Below are 21,749 nucleotides of genomic sequence, written 5' to 3' on the forward strand. Positions count from 1 at the left end.
TCCTGCAACCTTGCTAAAATTCATTTATTAGTTCTAATTGCTTTGTTGTAGATTCCTAAGGACTTTTCACATAGATTATCAGACTGTCTGAGAATAAAAACACTTTTCCTTCATCCTTTTTAGTCTGTCTGCCTTTTTGTTTCTTCTCTTGCCTGTTGCACTGGCTAGAACCTCTAGTACAATGTTGAATAGAAGTGGCGAGAATAGACATCCTTGCCTTGTTCCCAATCTTAGAGGAAAGCATTCATTAAGTAAAATGTCAGCTGTAAGCTTTTTGGAGATGTCCTTTATCAGGTTGATGAAATTCCCTTCTGTTCCTAGTTTGCTGAGAGTTTTTTTTTTTTTTTTTTTGTGAGTGGATTTTGGATCTTGCAACTTTTTTTTCCCCCCCTGCATCTTTTAATCTGTGATTTTTCTTTCTTGGTCTGATTTGGTATCAATGTAATGCTAGCTTCATAAAATAAGTTTTCAACTTCAAATCTGGTGTTTTTTCCTCTGTAGTACTGAAGAGGTCTGAGAAATGGAATGGGGAGTTGTGTATTAGCATGTCGAAAATATCTGGATAAGATAGGTAGGCTTCTTACAGGCATTTGTCTTTAAACTGGCAGTGCCCTGATTAGTAGGTTCAGTTGTTGCGGTGCTTGAATTAAGGCTAAGTAATTTTATAAAATATATGAGCTAGAAAAGGGATGGTAGAAATCACCTACTTTGAACAGATGTAGAATAAATTCTTAAACATAATGGCTGACGAGAAATTACCTTACCTATAATACTGTCACCTTAAAAAAGTTTATCCCTAACATTCTAAAATAGCCCATCCTAGGCTGCACAGATTTCCTAAAAGGCCAATCTGGAAGCAAAAATAGAATAAGCAATAGTTACATTCTTGACTTGTGACAGATTGAGAAGAGTTGACCACTTGGTACATCTTTGGGGTGTTAAATACTGACAGGCAGAGTTGTTTCTAACTTGCTCTTCTTGTCAGGGAAGCTCTCAGCCTGATATAGGTCTTTCTTCTCCCCACTGTCTGCTTTCACTTTCCTCTGGTCCATGGACAGTGGCTAGGAGGCTAGGAGAGGGCCTTGTATTGATTTGAGTTCCAGGGTTTTCACCAGAATATTAGACTAGTGGTTTTTTAACTCTTAGCTACTGTATTTCATTTTAAAATGGAACTTTCATGTAGAAGCCCAATACAGAAAACAGCATGATTTTATTAGTAAAAATATGTTCTGCAAATTCAAATTTTTAACTCTAACTTCATTGAGAATACTAAAGCTGTAATAAATATAAATCTAATATCAAGGGATATGAATAACAGTTCAGTCATATCTTCCCCAGCAACCAGTTTATTTGACTGAACATCAGTAGTGAGAAAATTCCCAGCTTCATGGATGAGTTAGTTCCATGTGATTTTTTTTCTCCTTTTTTTTTTTTTCCCAAAGAGCTAGCCTTGCAGTATCAGAGTATTCTTTACATTCATCTAGGACTTGAACATAAAGGAGGAGGAAATTGGTTTCACAGTTTAATCACTAAGTTTCTAACAAACTGCATAAATTTTTTTTTTATTATATATAAATAAAGTCAGATGACAAACGGAAAAAAAGGAACGGTAAAATGTTTGCGACTACCTCGATGAGACTGGTTATAGGTTCCTGTGCTGACTGTCGTTACACCTTGAGTGAGCACACAAGCCAAGCTGTGCCCTCACTCCACCTGTCACTTCAGTGCCTGTGACACGTGTGCTGTGGTAGTGCATTTGCTCGTGCAGCTTTTAGTGAGCAAGTATGTACAGGCCTGAATCGAAGTGGGGAAAGGGGAGGTGGGAACAAAAGACCAGTGTGGCATTACAAGCCTTCTTAATCAATGACACATTTACAAGGAGTTCAAATATATACACAGTGATATCAGGAAAAGCATTTTTCTGAGGTTTGCATGAAAATGAGTTGACCTGACTCTGCCATCTCCCGTGTATTAATATTTGGGATTTGGGATAGAACTGTATATGTTTTTATTAGAGTTAAAAATATTTTTTGAGGTATGTAAATGTGGAATTAGATATCTGTGCACATTTTATTTCATTTTTTATTGTGCTTTAGGTGAAAGTTTGCAGAACAGATTAGTTTTTCATTAAACAGTTAATACACAGATTGTTTTGTGACATTGGTTACCAACCTGACAGTTAAAAATATTTTTAAAGAACTATTTTTAAAAGAATATTCAAAGCAAATGCTTGTGGAACTTTTGAAGCTCTTTGCAGACCTAAGTGTTTGTGGAACAGTTTGAAAAGTGCTGTAGTGTAGACCATGTGATTCCACATAGGAATGTTTTCTTTAATTTCTTTTAAATTCATATTTGAAATGCGAGTTCTGATAAATTAAGGAGAAAATATGAGGGTCTCTATTACAATGTGTTAAGGCTTATGAGTCTTGTATACTTAATAACAGCAAATCAGTAGTTAAGAAACCAATTAGTGGCAAAAATTGAGACAGAATTTACCCTCAAAAATATGTATGAGACATTTGTATAATTCACAATCTAATATTTAAAATGTCTTGAAAACACCTTTTTTTTTGCATGTATGATATCCTTGCTATATACATAATTTCCTATTATTAGTACATCTAAATTGAGACAGCAGTAGATTGAGTCCTAAATCTAATCTTTACAATGGGATTACAGAGCTCCCTTAACTTTCACACATTTATGTAAGTTTTATCTGAGAGGAAGATGATAATACCCTTTGGGCTGTGTTAAAAAAAAAAAAAAAAAAAAAGGACTAAAGGATGTAATGAGGATGTAGAGTTTTCACTCATGTTGCTTCCAAATAGATTCTTTTCTCTTCATGCAGTCACTGGGTTTTCTGCTCCATTCCTTTTCCTGTCAATCAGTTTCTTCACAGTTTTCAATCCGCTTTTCCTTTGCTTTGTATTTGTTAGAACCACAAAATGTATGATTTGAAAGAGATCCTAATGTTGGTACAGCCCTGTTCCATCTTACTGAAGTTCAGAGTGAAATGATCTCAACCAGATGCTGCCTGAAAAAGAGCTTGGTGTGTGTCTTTGTGTGTCCAGATTTACATAAAGGAAAAAAAAATTCCAAAGATAAATATTTTCCTAACTGACAGCTTTGGTCCTAGACTTTGAACTACTAATGGACAGAAGAATATTTGTATTGTTTTAGTAATGGCCCATGTATACCTACCTAATGCAGTGTAGGAGCCCTGGTGGCGCAGTGGCTAAAGTGCTCTTGGCTGCCAACCAAAAGGTTAGCAGTTTGAATCCACCAGCTGTTCTTTAGAAACCCGATGGGGCAGTTCTGCTCTGTCCTATAGGGTCTCTGAGAGTCAGAATTAACTCGACAGCAGTGGGTTTAACGTATTGGAGAAAAGAAATAGAAAGAGTATGGTCGTTGAGACAAGCAGATCTGAATTGAAATTTTAGTCTGGCTTCCTACTAGCTGTATGATCATGGAAAGTTGCTCATCCTCTCCGACTCTCATTTTCTTCATCTGTAAGAGGGAAATAACATATGTAAGGCTCCTTGTGCATATTAGGAGCTTAATAGAGTGTAGCCAAATAAATAAGTTATAATGATGAAAGATAAAGGATGGATCTGTTACAAGCATGACAGCTGAAAGTGAAAGAGGAGAAGAAGGGCTATAGCAGAAATAGTGTGGAAGACTAGGACAAATGGGGCACTGAAGTGGGCAGGGAATAGTTCAACTTGGATTTTTAGCTAGTTCTAGTATTTTAAAGCGCATTCTATTCCTGTTTTCATTAGTGTATAACTTGCACAATTTTAGCCCTTATTGAACTTGAACATTTTCTTTTGTGATTTAATTGTAATTAAATTTTTGTGTCCATTTTGTTTGCCTTTATTAATATTATTGTTCTCTGAGTAATCACACACATTTTAATTTAACTTACAGGTGGCTGTTTGTTGCATCTGCTTTTTTGTTATTCTTCCTCTGAATCTTGTTGGTACAATACTTGGCCGAAATCTGTCAGGTCAGCCCAACTTTCCTTGTCGTGTCAATGCTGTGCCTCGTCCTATACCGGAGAAAAAATGGTAAAGAGAATGCTAAATCTTATGCAGTTGTTTTCTCATCATAGTTAAGTTCTTAAGGCTATTATGTGTTTATGTAACTTTAGGATTGGTATGTATTTATAAGAATGACTATCCTAGGTCATTCTTAGAATTTGTAGTTTTTACTTTTTCCCTCAACCTACATTGCTAGTCGTAGTAATAAATGATATCATTTCACTGTGAATTTTGGTGCTGTTTACAGCTAAGTCAAATGCTTTGATAAGTACACTAGTATGTAGGGGTGGATGGGAATTAAAGCTGCAAGTTTATTACTACAGCCCACAGGCCAAGTCTGACCTGCTGCCTGTTTTTGTAAATAAAGAGACACTGGAACATAGCCATGCCCCATCCGTTTGCCTGTTGTCTATGGCTGCTTTCACACAGCAGCATCAGAGTTGAGTAGTTATGGCAGAGACCATCTCCTCTGCAGGCCTGAAGTGTTTACTACCTGAATCTTTACAGGAAAAGTTTTCTAACCCCTGGTTTATAATTTTGTTTTCCTTTCTAGATATTTTATTATTCTAAACCATACTAACATATAGTTATAGCCATATACATCCTGCAAATTGAGAGGTGATTTAGGATGGAGACCAATTATAATTTACTGATTTATATTCTTTATCTTCACTCTGTTGTTGTTGCTGTTAGGTGCTGTCGAGTTGGTTCTGACTCATAGTGACCCTATGCACAACAGAACGAAACACTGCCTGATTCTGTGCCATCCTTAAAATTGTTGCTGTGCTTGAGCGCATTGTTGCAGCCACTGTGTTCATCCATCTAGTTCAGGGTCTTCCTCTTTTTTGGTGACCCTCCACTTTACCAAGTATGATGTCCCTCTCCAGGGACTGATCCCACCTGATGGCATGTCCAAAGTATGTGAGACATATACTCGCCATCCTTGCTTCCAAGGAACACTTCACTTTGGGACTGTGTAAACCAGTTGCCATCAGGTTGACTCTTAACTCATGGTGACCCAAAGTGTGTCAGAGTTGAACTGTGCTCCTTAAGGTTTTCAGAGGCTGATGTTTTGGAAGTAGATCTCCAGGCCTTTCTTCCAAGGCACCTCTGATTGGACTCAATCCGCCAGCCTTTTTGTTAGCAGCCAAGTATGTTAACCATTTGCATCACCCAGGGACTCCTTGGGATAGTATAGAATCTCTCAAATACATGCCTGTCACATTTTTTTGCATGTGTTCTCGAGGACCTCATGTAATTCAAGGTTAGTCCTGACAAAAGGTGGTATATATTTCTCTTTAACAGCTGAAGAGGTGCCTCTGTGGCAATAATGTAAACATAGTTTAGAGTTCATCCCACCAGCCAGCTTTGAAATTTATGATTCTCGATAATCCATTTTTAATTTGGAGTGATTTGTATTTTTTTCAGATTTTGAACTAAAATGAGATGTCATTAATATTTTTATTTTTTTGTAATGTTTGTAATTAAAATTTGAACAAAATGTGAACTTGTATTGTTTCACCTTTTCAAATTAGTCAATTCATTGTTGTGCTGATTTATTCATTCTGTTTGTTCTTTATTTTCCTAATTCTTAATAGCTTACAAAAATTGGACAATCTCTCTGTACATTTATGACATTGCCCATCTCATAAGAATAGCTGTACAGTAGACTCTGCATATCCTTGATAAGAGATAGGTATTGAAAAGCCTCTGTTCCTAGGCAGTTTGCCATATTATAAATACAACTTAATGTTCAGAGCCTTATGCAAACAGGTGATGATTGTCCTCTTTCTTTTGTAATGAGAGAAACGGAGGCTGAATAAAATGGCTCCTGTAGTTTCAGAGGAGAATGATCTTTTCTTCTAGACTTAGGAATTGGCTTTATTCTCTCCTTAGATTGGAACTTAGGAGAGATTTTGACTAGAATTTTTGTAGTCTGTTCTTTAAAGTCAATTCTTTCTTTCAAATCAAGATTAGACCTTTAGTACCCACTGTTATCTAATGTTCACCTCATCCCTTGGGAGGATATGGTTAAAGGAAAAGCATCGTCAAAATCACAGGAGTTCCTCTAGGTCACTAGGTCTAGCAAAGGCAAGGAAGATGCAACACATGACACTCCTGGCCAGAGATGGGCCACATTTCGGTGTACAAAGAGCTCGTATGTATCTTCATTTTTTAAAATACATCACATGAGAACCAAAATCTGACTACTAGACCTGGCTCTCACTGTCATCTTGGGCAAAACTTTTAGCTTCTGTGGCCCTTGGCTTTCTATAAAATGAGGAAAGAAGGCTAGATTAAATGATTTTTAAGTTTGTTTTTGTTTTTTTTTCCCCCAGCTCTCAAATTCTTTGTTTTTTTTTTTCCTCAAGCAGTTTTTTAGTTTGTTCATTCCAGAGACATTAGTTTAGTATCACTTGTGTGCCAGGTACTGTGCTGGGCATCAGGAATAACTTGAATAGCTTCTGCCTGCCAGAGTTTATAATCTAGTGAGGTATGATGTATATGTAACTGACAGTTACAGTATGAAATGTTAAGTGCTGAGATGGAGTTATATTCAGGAGGCAGTAGAAGCATGGGGAAAGGGCCTGCCTCTTACTGGGAGACCCAGGGAAGGCTTTACAGAGGAGAACACTTAAGCCAAGACTTCAGGAAGACAAGAAAAGGCATTCCAGGTGGAGAATTAGTGGTTGCAGTTGGTATGTTTTTTAAGTGAATGAATAAGTTTTGCATTTTATATTTTATTCTTCCGTTGGCTCCATTATAACTCAGGACTTATAACACCTTAATTGTATCATTTGTAGGAAAAGGCATTACAGAGCCTAGGAAAGCGTGAGCAAAGAGATGACAAGGCCACAGCCTGGGAAACATTTCCGATAGGGGTCCCAGGACTTAAACTCTCTTTCCCTGTGGGTTTCTGTAAATAAACACCCATAAAGCTCTTAGGAGTTCTGGAGAAGTGGTAGAACAGGAGCAAACACTTTAGTCTTTCTGGACTTTTGCCAGTGGTATAGTTTATGTTCCCCAAATATCTCAGCCCTTAATGCTGGAAAGACATGATTATAACCTGTGGCTTATTTAAATAGTTTTAAGCCCCATCTCTGTATCATACCTGTTTGGATTTTGGTTGACTGTTTTTTTTTTTCTATTCTTCAGAGATTATTTAAGTGCCAAGCATCTGCTTTCTACTATCAGCATTTATATAATATGAAAATCATATTAGAAATTTACTGTTAATTTTAATATTTTTCAGGTTCATGGAGCCTGCAGTTATTGTTTGCCTGGGAGGAATTTTACCTTTTGGCTCAATCTTTATTGAAATGTAAGTTTGGGTAATGTATTTATGTCTTGAGGGATTTGATTATAATAACAGAATTTAGAAGGTGGGGTAGGTACAGAATTACCAGATGGGAGGGCATCTAAAGGAATTAGTCTGTTGATTCCACAGTTTCCAGAAAGAGCTCTACGTAGGCTATCTAAACGTAGTTGTCTGTCCTATTCTCAAATATTCAGGTGAAGTTTATACTTTTTTTATATTGCTTTCTAGACCTTTCTCACCTAACAGGAGATCTTAGAAATGAAAGCATGCATGCTAGAGAACGGTAGACCAGCCTTTGACTACATGCAGGATGTAAGGAAGTACTGGTTTTCATTGTTTTTTTAAAAATATTTTTCAAAGTCCAGGGAAAACTATTACCTACTAGTTAGTCTAGACTGAGATGTCTTTTGACTCATAGTTATTCCTGGCCTCTTTTTCCATAAAGGCCTGCAGAAGTGCTGGGAAGTCTGTATATGTTTGGGGGTAGGAGATATGCCACTTAGTGCCCAGTTCATCACACCATATTTCCTGTGTGCGTCCTTGGTCACCACTGCAGAATTATCAGCTTTTTTCCCCTCATTCTCTGTCCCCATGTTCCTTGAAGGGAACTCTCTGAGCATTTTAGGCAAGACATGTCACTATATGGGACTTTGTCAGGTACTGCAGTCATAGACGCCTGGATTCTGCCCTGTGATTGCCATTTGCAATGACCACTCAAAATGCCTCTGTATGTTTGCTCCTCTGCTGCTTCTCTCTTGTGCAGTGGAAGCCACCCTAACAAGCATAGTTAGATCTGGTGGTTGGTTACGCAAGAAAGTTGGCTTATGTAAGGGAATTACAAAAAATCATACAGGCATAACGTTTTAACTTAAAGGAACTAAATGTACATCCTTCAGCAGCCTTTTTTTTTTTTTTAAACATAAAGCCAAAGTCTTTTCCTTGAATATGTATCTACTGATTAAAATTTCCATCACTTTTCCTTTGACATTCAGGTCACTATGAGTCAGAATCGACTCAACGGCAACGAGCTTGATTTTTTTTTTTTCATAATGCATCATCTCTGTTTTCTAGCCCTTTTAAGTGGAGCAAGAACATAAACATCTGTCTGAGACGTTCTAAGTGCACAGTCCTTCTGGATGTGGTCATTTGTCCCGTCTTTTATAGTTGGCCCACCCACACCTAATTTTATAACTGTTTTTTTAGCAACTCACCTTATGGATTCTTTTTCCAAAGCATTCAACATGATTTTCTTTGAAACCACAGCTCCTTTTTGCGCTCATGTTTATTGGCTTATGTAGCATTTAATTAAATTATGTAATTACACTAACAAGTACAACTGATATAAGTAGTTTGGGGAACTACTCCTGGTGGTCACCTGCCAGTACGAGTGGGCTCTGGACATTCGTTAGCGTCTTAGGGATTGGAGTGTGTGGCACTTTCGCACAGGGTTTAATAAGCCAGTTCACGAGCTTCTTCTGTAATTCGAGGCTGATCCTGCTTTGTTTCCTCAATCTGACTTGACATTTGTTGTTTCTTTCTTTCCCCTGTCCCCAGTATCTTCTGAGTCACATCTCTTCCTGCTTTCTCAGGCACACTGTTGCATTAGATAATTTCTCTCTGTTGGCATCTTTTTTTTTTTTTTTTTTTATTAAGCTTCAAGTGAACATTTACCATTCCAATCAGTCTGTCACATGTAGGTTTACATACATCTTACTCCCTTCTCCCACTTGCTCTCCCCCTATTGAGTCAGCCCTTACAGTCTCTCGTTTCGTGCCAATTTTACCTTCTTCCATCTCTCTCTATCTTCCCATCCCCCCTCCAGTCAAGAGTTGCCAACACACTCTCCCGTGTCCACCTGATTTAATTAGCTCGCTCTTCATCAGTATCTCTCTCCCCCCCACTGACCAGTCCTTTTCATGCCTGATGATTTGTCTTCGGGGTTGGTTCCTGTCCTGTGCCATCAGAAGTTCTGGGGAGCATTGTCTCTGGGATTCCTCTAGTCGCAATCATACCATTAGGTGTGGTCTTTTAATGAGAATTTGGGGTCTGTATCCCATTGGTCTCCTGCTCCCTCAGGAGTTGTCTCTTGTGCTCCCTGACAGGGCAGACATCGATTGTGGCCGGGCACCAACTTGTTCTTCTGGTCTCAGGATATTGTAGGTCTCTGGTTCAAGTGGCCCTTTCTGTCTCTTGGGTTCTTAGTTGTCGTGTGACCTTGGTGTTCTTCCTTTGCCTTTGCTCCCGGTGGGTTGAGACCAATTAATGTATTTTAGATGGCTGCTTGTTGGCATTTAGGACCCCAGGTGCCACAATTCAAAGTGGGATGCAGAGTGTTTTCATAATAGAATTGTTTTGCCCATTGATTTAGAAGTCCTCTCAAACCAAGTTCCCCAGACCCCAGCCCCTGCTTCGCTATCCTTTGAAGCTTTCATTTTATCTCGGAAACCTCTTTATTTTTAATCCTGTCCAATTTGGCTGACCTTCCTTGTTTTGAGTGTTGTCTTTCCCTTCACCCAAAGCAGTTCCCATCTACAGATTGATCAATAAAAAGCCCTCTCCCTCCCTCCCTCCCTCCCTCCCCCCTTTGTAACCACAAAAGTATGTGTTCTTTTCCGTTTTTTCTATTCCTCAAGATCTTATAATAGTGGTCTTATACAATATTTGTCCTTTTGCAACTGACTCATTTCGCTCAGCATAATGCCTTCCAGATTCCTCCATGTTATGAAATGTTTCAGAGATTCGTCACTGTTCTTTATCGATGCGTAGTATTCCATTGTGTGAATATACCACAATTTATTTACCCATTCGTCCGTTGATGGACCTCTTGGTTGCTTCCAGCTTTTTGCTATTGTAAACAGAGCTGCAATAAACATGGGTGTGCATATATCTGTTTGTGTGAAGGGTCTTGTATTTTTAGGGTATATTCCGAGGAGTGGGATTTCTGGTTTGTATGGTAGTTCTATTTCTAACTGTTTAAGATAACGCCAGATGGATTTCCACAGTGGTTGTACCATTTTACAATCCCACCAGCAGTGTATGAGAGTTCCAGTCTCTCCGCAGCCTCTCCAACATTTATTATTTTGTGATTTTTGAATTAATGCCAGTCTAGTTGGTGTCAGATGGAATCTCATCGTAGTTTTAATTTGCATTTCTCTAATGACTAATGATCGAGAGCATTTTCTCATGTATCTGTTGGCTGCCTGAATATCTTCTTTAGTGAAATGTGTGTTCATATCCTTTGCCCACTTCTTGATTGGGTTGTTTGTCTTTTTGTGGTTGAGTTTTGACAGAATCATGTAGATTTTAGAGATCAGGCGCTGGTCTGAGATGTCATAGCTGAATATTCTTTCCCAGTCTGTAGGTGGTCTTTTTACTCTTTTGGTGAAGTCTTTAGATGAGCATAGGTGTTTGATTTTTAGAAGCTCCCAGTTATCGGTTTTCTCTTCATCATTTTTGGTAATGTTTTGTATTCTGTTTATGCCCTGTATTAGGGCTCCTAGGGTAGATCCTATTTTTTCTTCCAAGATTTTTATCGTTTTAGTCTTTATGTTTAGGTCTTTGATCCACTTGGAGTTAGTTTTTGTGCATGGTGTGAGGTATGGGTCCTGTTTCATTCTTTTGCAAATGGATATCCAGGTATGCCAGCACCATTTGTTAAAAAGACTATTATTTCCCCAATTGACTGACACTGGTCCTTTGTCAAATATCAGCTGCTCATACGTGGATGGATTTATATCTGGATTCTCAATTCTGTTCCATTGGTCTATGTGCCTGTTGTTGTACCAGTACCAGGCTGTTTTGACTACTGTAGCTATATAATAGGTTCTGAAATCAGGTAGGGTGAGGCCTCCCACTTTCTTCTTCTTTTTCAGTAATGTTTTGCTTATCCGGGGATTCTTTCCTTTCCATATGAAGTTAGTGATTTGTTTCTCTATTCCCTTAAAGTATGACATTGGTATTTGGATTGGAAGTGCGTTGTATGTATAAATGGCTTTTGGTAGAACAGACATTTTTACTATGTTGAGTCTTCCTATCCATGAGCAGGGTATGTTTTTCCATTTAAGCGTGTCCTTTTGAATTTCTTGTAGCAGAGTTTTATAGTTTTCTTTGTATAGGTCTTTTACTTCCTTGGTAAGATTTATTCCTAAGTATTTTATCTTCTTGGGGGCTACTGTGAATGGTGTTGATTTGGTTATTTCCTCTTCGGTGTTCTTTTTGTTGATGTAGAGGAATCCAAGTGATTTTTGTATGTTTATTTTATATCCTGAGACTCTTCCAAACTCTTCTATTAGTTTCAGTAGTTTTCTGGAGGATTTCTTAGGGTTTTCCATGTATATGATCATGTCATCTGCAAATAGTGATAGCTTTACTTCCTCCTTACCAATCTGAATACCCTTTATTTCTTTGTCTAGCCTAATTGCCCTGGCTAGGACTTCAAGTACGATGTTGAATAAGAGCGGTGATAAAGGGCATCCTTGTCTGGTTCCCGTTCTCAAGGGAAATGCTTTCAGGTTCTCTCCATTTAGAGTGATATTGGCCGTTGGCTTTGCATAGATGCCCTTTATTATGTTGAGGAATTTTCCTTCAATTCCTATTTTGGTGAGAGTTTTTATCATAAATGGGTGTTGGACTTTGTCAAATGCCTTTTCTGCATCAATTGATAAGATCATGTGGTTTTTGTCTTTTGTTTTATTTATGTGATGGATTACATTAATGGTTTTTCTGATATTAAACCAGCCTTGCATACCTGGTATAAATCCCACTTGATCAGGGTGAATTATTTTTTTGATGTGTTGTTGGATTCTATTGGCTAGAATTTTATTAAGGATTTTTGCATCTATGTTCATGAGGGATATAGGTCTAAAATTTTCTTTTTTTGTAATGTCTTTACCTGGTTTTGGTATCAGGGAGATGGTGGCTTCATAGAATGAGTTGGGTAGTATTCCGTCTTTTTCTATACTTTGAAATACCTTCAATAGTAATGGTGTTAAGTCTTCTCTGAAGGTTTGGTAGAACTCTGCAGTGAAGCCATCTGGGCCAGGACTTTTTTTTGTTGGGAGTTTTTTGATTACCATTTCAATCTCTTTTTTTGTTATGGGTCTATTTAGTTGTTCTACTTCTGTATGTGTTAGTTTAGGTAAGTAGTGTTGTTCCAAGAATTTATCCATTTCTTCTAGGTTTTCAAATTTGTTAGAGTACAATTTTATGTAGTAATCTGATATGATTCTTTTGATTTCATTTGGTTCTGTTGTGATGTGGTCCTTCTCGTTTCTTATTCGGGTTATTTGTTTCCTTTCCTGTTTTTCTTTAGTCAGTCTAGCCAATGGTTTATCAATTTTGTTAATTTTTTCAAAGAACCAGCTTTTGGCTTTGTTAATTCTTTCAATTGTTTTTCTGTTCTCTAATTCATTTAGTTCAGCTCTAATTTTTATTATTTGTTTTCTTCGGGTGCCTGATGGATTCTTTTGTTGCTCACTTTCTATTTGCTCAAGTTGTCGGGACAGTTCTCTGATTTTGTCTCTTTCTTCTTTTTGTATGTGTGCATTTATCGATATAAATTGGCCTCTGAGCACTGCTTTTGCTGTGTCCCAGAGGTTTTGATAGGAAGTATTTTCATTCTCGTTGTTTTCTAAGAATTTCCTTATTCCCTCCTTGATGTCTTCTATAACCCAGTCTTTTTTCAGGAGGGTATTATTCATTTTCCAAGTATTTGATTTCTTTTCCCTAGTTTTTCTGTTATTGATTTCTAGCTTCATTGCCTTGTGGTCTGAGAAGATGCTTTGTAATATTTCGATGTTTTGGATTCTGCAAAGATTTGTTTTATGCCCTAATATGTGGTCTATTCTAGAGAATGTTCCATGTGCGCTAGAAAAAAAAGTATATTTTGCAGCAGTTGGGTGGAGAGTTCTGTATAAGTCAATGAGGTCAAGTTGGTTGATTGTTGTAAGTAGGTCTTCCGTGTCTCTGTTGAGCTTCTTACTGGATGTCCTGTCCTTCTCCGAAAGTGGTGTGTTGAAGTCTCCTACTATATATGTGGAGGTGTCTATCTCACTTTTCAATTCTGTTAAAATTTGATTTATGTATCTTGCAGCCCTGTCATTAGGTGCGTAAATATTTAATATGGTTATGTCTTCCTGATCAATTGTCCCTTTTATCATTATATAGTGTCCTTCTTTATCCTTTGTGGCGGATTTAAGTCTAAAGTCTATTTTGTCAGAAATTAATATTGCTACTCCTCTTCTTTTTTGCTTATTGTTTGCTTGATATACTTTTTTCCATCCTTTGAGTTTTAGTTTGTTTGTGTCTCTAAGTCTAAGGTGTGTCTCTTGTAGGCAGCATATAGATGGATCGTGTTTTTTTATCCAGTCCGTGACTCTCTGTCTCTTTATTGGTGCATTTAGTCCATTTACATTCAGCGTAATTATAGATAAGTAAGTTTTTAGTGCTGTCATTTTGATGCCTTTTTATGTGTGTTGTTGGCCATTTCATTTTTCCACATGCTTTTTTGTGCTGAGACGTTTTTCTTAGTAGCTTGTGAGATCCTCATTTTCATAATGTTTAACTTTGTGTTTATTGAGTCGTTACGTTTTTCTTGGCTTTTTTCTTGAGTTATGGAATTGATATTCCTTTTTGTGGTTACCTTTTTATTTACCCCTATTTTTCTAAGTAAAACCCTAACTTGTATCCTTCTATTTCGCCTTGTATCACTCTCCATCTGGCAGTTCAATGCCTCCTATATTTAGTCCCTCTTTTTGATTATTTTGATCGTTTAGCTATTGATTTCCATGATTTCCTGTTGTGTGTATTATTTTGTTTATTTATTTATTTTTTAGAATTAGTCTTAATTTGTTTGTTTTTGTGCTTTCTCTGTTTGAGTTGCGTTGATATCAGGACGTTCTGTTTTGTGACCTTGTATTGTGCTGGTACCTGATATTATTGGTCATCAGGCCAAACAATCTCCTTTAGCATTTCTTGCAGTCTTGGTTTAGTTTTTGCAAATTCTCTAAACTTGTGTTTATCTGTAAATATCTTAATTTCTCCTTCATATTTCAGAGAGAGTTTTGCTGGATATATGATCCTTGGTTGGCAGTTTTTCTCGTTTAGTGCTCTGTATATGTCGTCCCATTCCCTTCTTGCCTGCATAGTTTCTGCTGAGTAGTCTGAACTTATTCTTATTGATTCTCCCTTGAAGGAAACCTTTCTTTTCTCCCTGGCTGCTTTTAAAATTTTCTGTTTGTCTTTGGTTTTGGCAAGTTTGATGATGATATGTCTTGGTGTTTTTCTTTTTGGATCAATCTTAAATGGGGTTCGATGAGCATCTTGGATAGATATCCTTTCTTCTTTCATGATGTCAGGGAAGTTTTGTGTCAGGAGTTCTTCAACTATTTTCTCTGTGTTTTCTGTCCCCCCTCCCTGTTCTGGGACTCCAATCACTCGCAAGTTATCCTTCTTGATAGAGTCCCACATGATTCTTAGGGTTTCTTCATTTTTTTTTAATTCTTTTATCTGATTTTTTTCCAGCTATGTTGGTGTTGTTTCCCTGGTCCTCCAGAAGTCCCAGTCTACATTCTAATTGCTCGAGTCTGCTCCTCTGACTTTCTATTGCGTTGTCAAATTCTGTAATTTTATTGTTAATCTTTTGGATTTCTACATGCTGTCTCTCTATGGATTCTTGCAACTTGTTAATTTTTCCACTATGTTCTTGAATAATCTTTTTGAGTTCTTCAACAGTTTTATCAGTGTGTTCCTTGGCTTTTTCTGCATTTATCCTAATTTCATTCGTGATATCTTTAAGCATTTTGTAAATTAGTTTTTTATATTCTGTATCTGATAATTCCAGGATTGTATCTTCATTTGGGAAAGATTTTGATTCTTTTGTTTGGGGGGTTGGAGAAGCTGTCATGGTCTGTTTCTTTATGTGGTTTGATATGGACTGCTGTCTCCGAGCCATCACTGGGAAACTAGATTTTCCAAGTAGTCAGCTAAAAAAAAATGCAGTCAGATCCCTATCTGAATTCTCTCTCTGGCTCCGGGTATTCGGATGTTAATGGGGTCGCCTGGGGAGGGTGGGGGAGGGATCTGAGAGCTAGGAGTGTAGCACCACAGAATATAGAGCTGAACACCACGTTCACGCTCCGCCCCCGTTTGCCAAAATCCGGGCTGGACGGGTCCCTGGCTAGGACACTGCTTTCCTTGCTCGGAAACCAGTCCCTTCCTCCTGGGGACTTCCTCCGGTGCGCGGCACCGCTCGTGGGCACTGGGTGGGCGTTTCCCGCACGAACGGGTGGGCCCGCCCCCAGGGTCTATTCAGGCGATTATAATTAGATCCCGCGGTCACGCCCCGCCTGTGCGCGCGCCCAAATCCCAGCGGGATGACTTCCGGGTTGAGACGCTGCTTTCCCTGTTCGGGAACCAGTCACTTCCTCCCCGGGACTTCTCCTTCCGGAGCGCCACACCTCTCGCGCGAACTGGGTTGGCGTCACCTGCACGGCCAGGTGGGCCCGCCCCCTGGGTCAATTCAGGGCAATAAAAATGGACTCCGTGCTCACGCCCCGCTCGTGCGCGCGCCCAAGCCCCAGCAGGGCGGCACTCTGTCTGGGATGCTACTTTCTGCGCTTTGGGACCAATCAGTTCCTCCGCACGGCCAGGTGGGCCTGCCCCCTGGGTCAATTCAGGGCAATAAAAATGGACTCCGCGCTCACGGCCCGCTCGTGCGCGCGCCCAAGCCCCAGCAGGGCGGCACTTTGTCTGGGATGCTACTTTCTGCGCTTTGGGACCAATCAGTTCCTCCCGGGGACTTCTCCTTCCAGTGTGCCGCACCTCTCGCGCAAACTGGGAGGGCGTCACTCGCACGACCAGGTGTTCCCGCCCTCTGGGTCAATTCAGGGTAATAAAAATGGACCCCGCGCTCATGCCCCGCCCGCACGCGCGCGCGTGCCCAGATCGCAGCGGAATGGCTCCCCGTCTGGGATGCTGCTTTCCCTGTTTTGAGACCAGACACCTCCGGGGATTTCTCCCTCTGGTGTGCCGTGCCACACGCGCGGACTGGGTGCGCGTCCTCCCGCACGAACGCGTGGGCCCCGCCCTGGGGTCACTCCAGGGAAACACAGCTGACCCCCCCCCCCGCGCGCGCCCCGTCGGCTTCTCGCCTAACTCCCGGCGGACAGCAGGGCACCCCAGCTGGGACGCTGTTCTCCCCCCTCTCAGATCAGTCACTGCCTCCCGGGTGTTTCTCCCTCCGGCTGCGCCCCTACGCCGCCCGCGCCAACCTGCTAGGCTTCCTCCCGGGATGGGTTCGGGGGGGAAGGGGTGGGCCCCCTTTCTGTGCCGTCTGCCCCCCTGGGCTCTGCCCCAGATCGAGCTCCGAAGGTCACCTGCCTGGTGCGCTGGCTCCTAGTTCTGAAAACAGTCGCTGTCTGCCCGTATTTGTTCGTCCTCCGTCTCTAAGTCTGTGCTTGTTGTTCAGAGTTCATAGATTGTTATGTATGTGATCGATTCCCTTGTTTTTCCGAGTCTTTGTTGCAAGAGGGATCCGCGGGAGCGTCCACCTAGTCCGCCATCTTGGCCCCCCTCCTGTTGGCATCTTTTGACCACCCTCAAACCTTTGCTCCTCCTGGTAGCTGAATTGATCTTTCTAAGGTACCAGTCTGATGATGTAACTTCTTTGCTAAAGACTTCTCATTTTCATTGAGTTAAGGTCCAAACTCCATAACATGGCAGATAAAGAACCTCACTTCTGGCCCCTGTTCACTTCAACCTCATCTCTTAGCTCTCACCCCTTCCTTTGAAGTTCTAGCCATACTGAATTATTTTGAGTTTTTCAAATTACAGTGAACTCCTTATCTGTGAGTCCTTTCCTTTGTTGTTCCTGTGCCTGGAACACTCTTCTAGTTCCTGCCCCCATATGCCTGATCTGGTTCTTTCCACTAACCGCCAGCCCTGCCCAGCCAAACTGATAAGATGCTCCTCCTATGTGCTTCTTAACATAAATCACAGTGTATCAGGATTGCCTCTTTACTGGTGTTTCTCCACTAGGCAGTAATATTCTTGAGGGTAGAGATGTTGTTGTCTTCACAGCTCTATCCTCAGTGCTTCCCTGATGTGTGGTAGGGGTGCTGTAAATATTTGTTGAAAGAATGAATGATGAATAAATGAACAAACAGAAGACAACGAGAAAAAGAAAAGAAACAAGGCTAAAAGGCCCCATTCTAATTCAGTGATGACTTGGGTAATGGATTTAGAGTGGCGAGTGTTTTCTTAATTTCAAGTCTTCCTAATGCCCTTTCACTTGGGTGTCCTCTGAAGGCAGTGTGAACCTTCTCAGGCTCTATTTTCCTAGTTGTTTTCTTTTCCCACTTTTATTTGTTATTACTTATATCATAGGGTACTTCATAAAATACAAAACACATTGCTTGAATAATGCAGAATCTAGAGAAAATGAATAAGGGAATTGACTTTATTTTAGAAATAAGGATTTTTAACTTTTTATTGATTCTTTGCCACATTTTATTCCTTTAAGCTTCTGATTTATTCAGTTTGCTTAGAGATGAAAACTGTATTGATGAATCTGTCTTTGAAAGATTATCCAAGAAAATGTTTTTGAGAGAATTTTGGAGGATTTAATAGATGAGAAAGGGCAGAGGAAACTGTCGTAAGTTACTTAAAAGAAAAACATTGAGATTTAAGTGAGGAAAACATGGGAACTAAGATGTAAGCTAGGCTTTGCAAGAGCGGAGTGAAGGTCAAGAATAAAGACTAGTAAACTTTGTTTTTATTGCATTTAATTTAGGTATTTCATCTTCACATCTTTCTGGGCATATAAGATCTACTATGTCTATGGCTTCATGATGCTGGTGCTGGTCATCCTGTGCATTGTGACCGTCTGTGTGACCATTGTGTGCACATACTTTCTCCTAAATGCCGAGGATTACAGGTGGTAAGTACTTACTGGAAACCCTGGTGGTGTAGTGGTTAAGTGTTACGGCTGCTAACCAAGAGATCAGCAGTTCAAATCCACCAGGTGCTCCCTGGAAACTCTATGGGGCAGTTCTTCTCTGTTCTATAGGGTCGCTAAGAGTCGGAATCAACTCAGTGGCACTGGGTTTGGGTTTTTTTGGAAGTCCTTACTGGAACAGATGAGGCCAAGGGCTTTTTTGAATTAGTGGGAAGAACCACTGGGGACCATAATATTTTAAAATAAGAGTCCATTTTAAGTGTTTCAAGCAGAATAAAAGATTTGCATAGAAATCTTGCTATTTAAGATGGTGTAGGGTTTGCCCCCACCCCTACCCCCCAGTGATAAAAAAGATGACGATTTTAGAGGAAAAATAAAATCAGGCAATTTTTGTTGTTTTTTATTTTTTACTAATGACGAATACCGTGTTAAAAAATATTTTTACAAGGTGCTTGATGTGGAAACGCAAGGATTTTAGGTCTGAAAAAGGAAATATCTTACTTAAGGGAATCAGACAAAAGTCAGGATCTCTCCTTCCAGTTCTCTCCTTGCCCATATGTTTAAGTGCCATGTACCTGCATTTGTTTTTTTAAATATGCAGAATTTTAAGGAATGTTTTCATAAGATACTTTGCTTTAAAGTCTTTGGTTCAGTACCATTCAGTCAGAAGAGTTACTTTTTGTTTTTTCAGGCAATGGACAAGCTTTCTCTCTGCTGCATCCACTGCAATCTATGTTTACATGTACTCCTTTTACTACTATTTTTTCAAAACAAAGTAAGTGGAGACATTTCCTCAGCGCATACTTTGTAAACTAAATTTACCCTTTACTGAATTTTGAGGCCTATGTTGAAAGTAAAAAATAGATGTACTATTTGTAACTGTTTTGTTTTATTTCAGGATGTATGGCTTATTTCAAACGTCGTTTTACTTTGGCTATATGGCGGTATTTAGCACAGCCTTGGGGATAATGTGTGGTAAGTTCTAAAATTCTTGTAATACCCTGAGTAAATCTTTGTCTCAGAATCAGAAAAATATAGTAACCAGAAATTAAGGAATTACATCCTCTTATTGGATCTGGAACACCAAAATAAACTCAAGAGTCTGATTTCAGCCCTTCTGACTATTCCACCAAAACCAAAAAACCAAACCCACTGCCGTCGAGTCAATTCTGACTCATAGCGACCCTATAGGACAGAGTAGAACTGCCCCACAGAGTTTCCAAGGAGCGCATGGCGGATTCGAACTGCCGACCTTTTGGTTAGCAGCTGTGGCACTTAACCGCTATGCCACCAGGGTTTCCATCTATTCCACAAAAGCTAATTTATTCCCTCATGGATTCCCATTCTTATTTTCTGTTCCTGATAATTCTGTATTGCACTATTTTCAGTCCCACAATTAGTATTCTCATTCATATTGAGAATTGGCTCCTTTTTTTAGCTTATATTTATCCAAGGAGATCATGATACATGCAGCATAAGGTGTTGGTTGAATGATTTTTATTTGGAAGTTTCTCCAGCTATTCACGGAGGTAACATTGTCCAGGAGGCAGAGCAGTTTCCGGGTTATGAGTACACACTTGGGTGTCTACAGACTGGCTTAAGTTCTGGCTGTGCCACGTGTATGCCCTGTACCTTGGTCAAGTAGTAATGCCTACCTCATAGGGTTGTGATGACGATTCAGTGATCGTACGTGGGTAAGCCTCAGGTAGATGGTAGAAGCTTAGAGAGGTGGTGGCTGCTGCTGTTACTACATTAATGAGGACTAGAAGTCTTCGGGCTTCCTCCTGCTTTGGAATTATGCCTGTTTCTGTGCAGTCGGTGGGTTTTTATACTTTGTGTTTTCACCTCAGAACAATTTCATGACACTAAGTCCAGGCAGAGAGGTACATTAAGGCCAGAGACTCATGCGCCATCTCACTTTTTTCCTGGCTCAGTTTTAAACTCTATAAATGAGGCTAATTTCTTAGTTATCTCATTAAGATTATATAAAGCTAAAGGATAATCACTGTGGAAACATTTCCAGATACTGGATAGTTCAGACCCTGCTCCTTTTCCTGTTATTTGCCACTGACTTTTAAAGAAATTTTTTTAAATAGTTCCACTGTTAGCAGTAGGGTGGGCAGTGGGATAAAGAAGATACGATAATCTTGTTAAAATCTGGGTCCTAGTATGACATTTGTGGACACCTTTGGGGTACCAAGATTGCTTTTGTTCCTCCATCAAGAGCCTTATCAATTCATATATACCATGGATGTGATCATGAACACACACACACACACAAATGAGGTTTGACTATAAAGTAGTGAAACTAACTCCCCAAGCTATAAGGGAAGATCTTCTCTGCATTATAGTCCCATGTTTCCTTTATAGGTGCTGTGAGGACCTGTGATAATTAATTAGCTAGCCAACTCTGAGGGGAAGGTGAACAGAAACTAAAGGGTTAAAGTCAATTTGTGTCATGTGAGAATGTCCTTGCTATCCTTAGGCGACCACAGGTGACTACCCTTCTTATAGAATATTGCTGACTGGGCTCCTCTTTATTTAGTGTGTTCCTATGGACCTTTCTTGATTATCACCAGCATTCAGTAAAGTATAGAATTATGTGATTATACAAAGGGTTAATTTTTGGGGGGGGGCGTACTCAACTTTTTCTATATCTGATCTTAGGAAAACCTAGAAAGGTAATACCTTGAGGTTTACAAAGAAAATGGAATGACTCTAGCTAAATTTTTTTGAGTACTTGTCGAAATTTTACCTTTGCTGCCTGAAAATCTTGGCACATTTACAGTTCTGCTGTTCTGACTGTGACCCAGCACTTATTTTTTAATGAGTCTTTATACCTTCAGTGCTAATGTATTTTGGGGTGGGGGGAAGCTCTTCAGACTGGGACCGATGAAAATATGACTGTAATACAAAAATTGTGTACACCCATCAATTTATGTTGCAGATTTTTTGTTTTAAGTTGGTACTTGAAAGGAAAATAAGTGCTGACATTTTTTAATATAGAAAAAAAGAAATGACTATGTTAAAGTAGATAGACTGTTGTAGTCTTTATTTTTTAAGCACAATAGCATTTTAGTTTTAGAGAAATTAAGTTGAAAATTATACCTCTATTATTCCCAAGATGTTGAGAGCATATTTGGTGTCCTCTTTTTATGAAGTAATATTTATAAGTTTATTCTTGAGGTACTCATAAGATTAGGAAAAGTGATTCTCTAGGTTAATACTGTTTTGCTTTTAAGTACATCTCTGCTCGGAGAGCAAAAATGTTTTGTAAGTCTAGAAAGTTGGATTTGGTTATTGGACCAGTGTTATATTATGCTGGTTTTTGATGCTAGTTAAATTTTTATAGATATTTTATGTTCTAGGAATTCAAGTTTATTTTTGCAAAATTGAGTGATATTTTTCTTACCTTATATGGAAATGCATATAACAA

At 39.3% G+C, this 21,749-nt stretch overlaps 1 protein-coding gene across 2 annotated transcripts in view; it reads left to right on the forward strand.

Annotated features, from left to right (window-relative positions):
- The window catches only part of TM9SF3 (transmembrane 9 superfamily member 3), a 65,838-nt gene that overhangs the window by 41,024 nt on the left and 3,065 nt on the right, over positions 1–21,749 (forward strand). Inside the window, exons 10-14 of one of the 2 annotated variants that reach the window (XM_010589088.3) lie at positions 3,928–4,067; positions 7,294–7,362; positions 18,149–18,295; positions 19,005–19,088; positions 19,212–19,288. In XM_010589088.3, coding sequence (XP_010587390.2) covers positions 3,928–4,067; positions 7,294–7,362; positions 18,149–18,295; positions 19,005–19,088; positions 19,212–19,288 — 517 coding nt within the window. The remainder of the gene's footprint in view (positions 1–3,927; positions 4,068–7,293; positions 7,363–18,148; positions 18,296–19,004; positions 19,089–19,211; positions 19,289–21,749) is intronic. The other variant, XM_064269520.1, reaches the window with a different exon arrangement.

This window comes from Loxodonta africana, chromosome 16 (genome assembly GCF_030014295.1).
Source record: "Loxodonta africana isolate mLoxAfr1 chromosome 16, mLoxAfr1.hap2, whole genome shotgun sequence".
Taxonomy (NCBI): domain Eukaryota; kingdom Metazoa; phylum Chordata; class Mammalia; order Proboscidea; family Elephantidae; genus Loxodonta; species Loxodonta africana.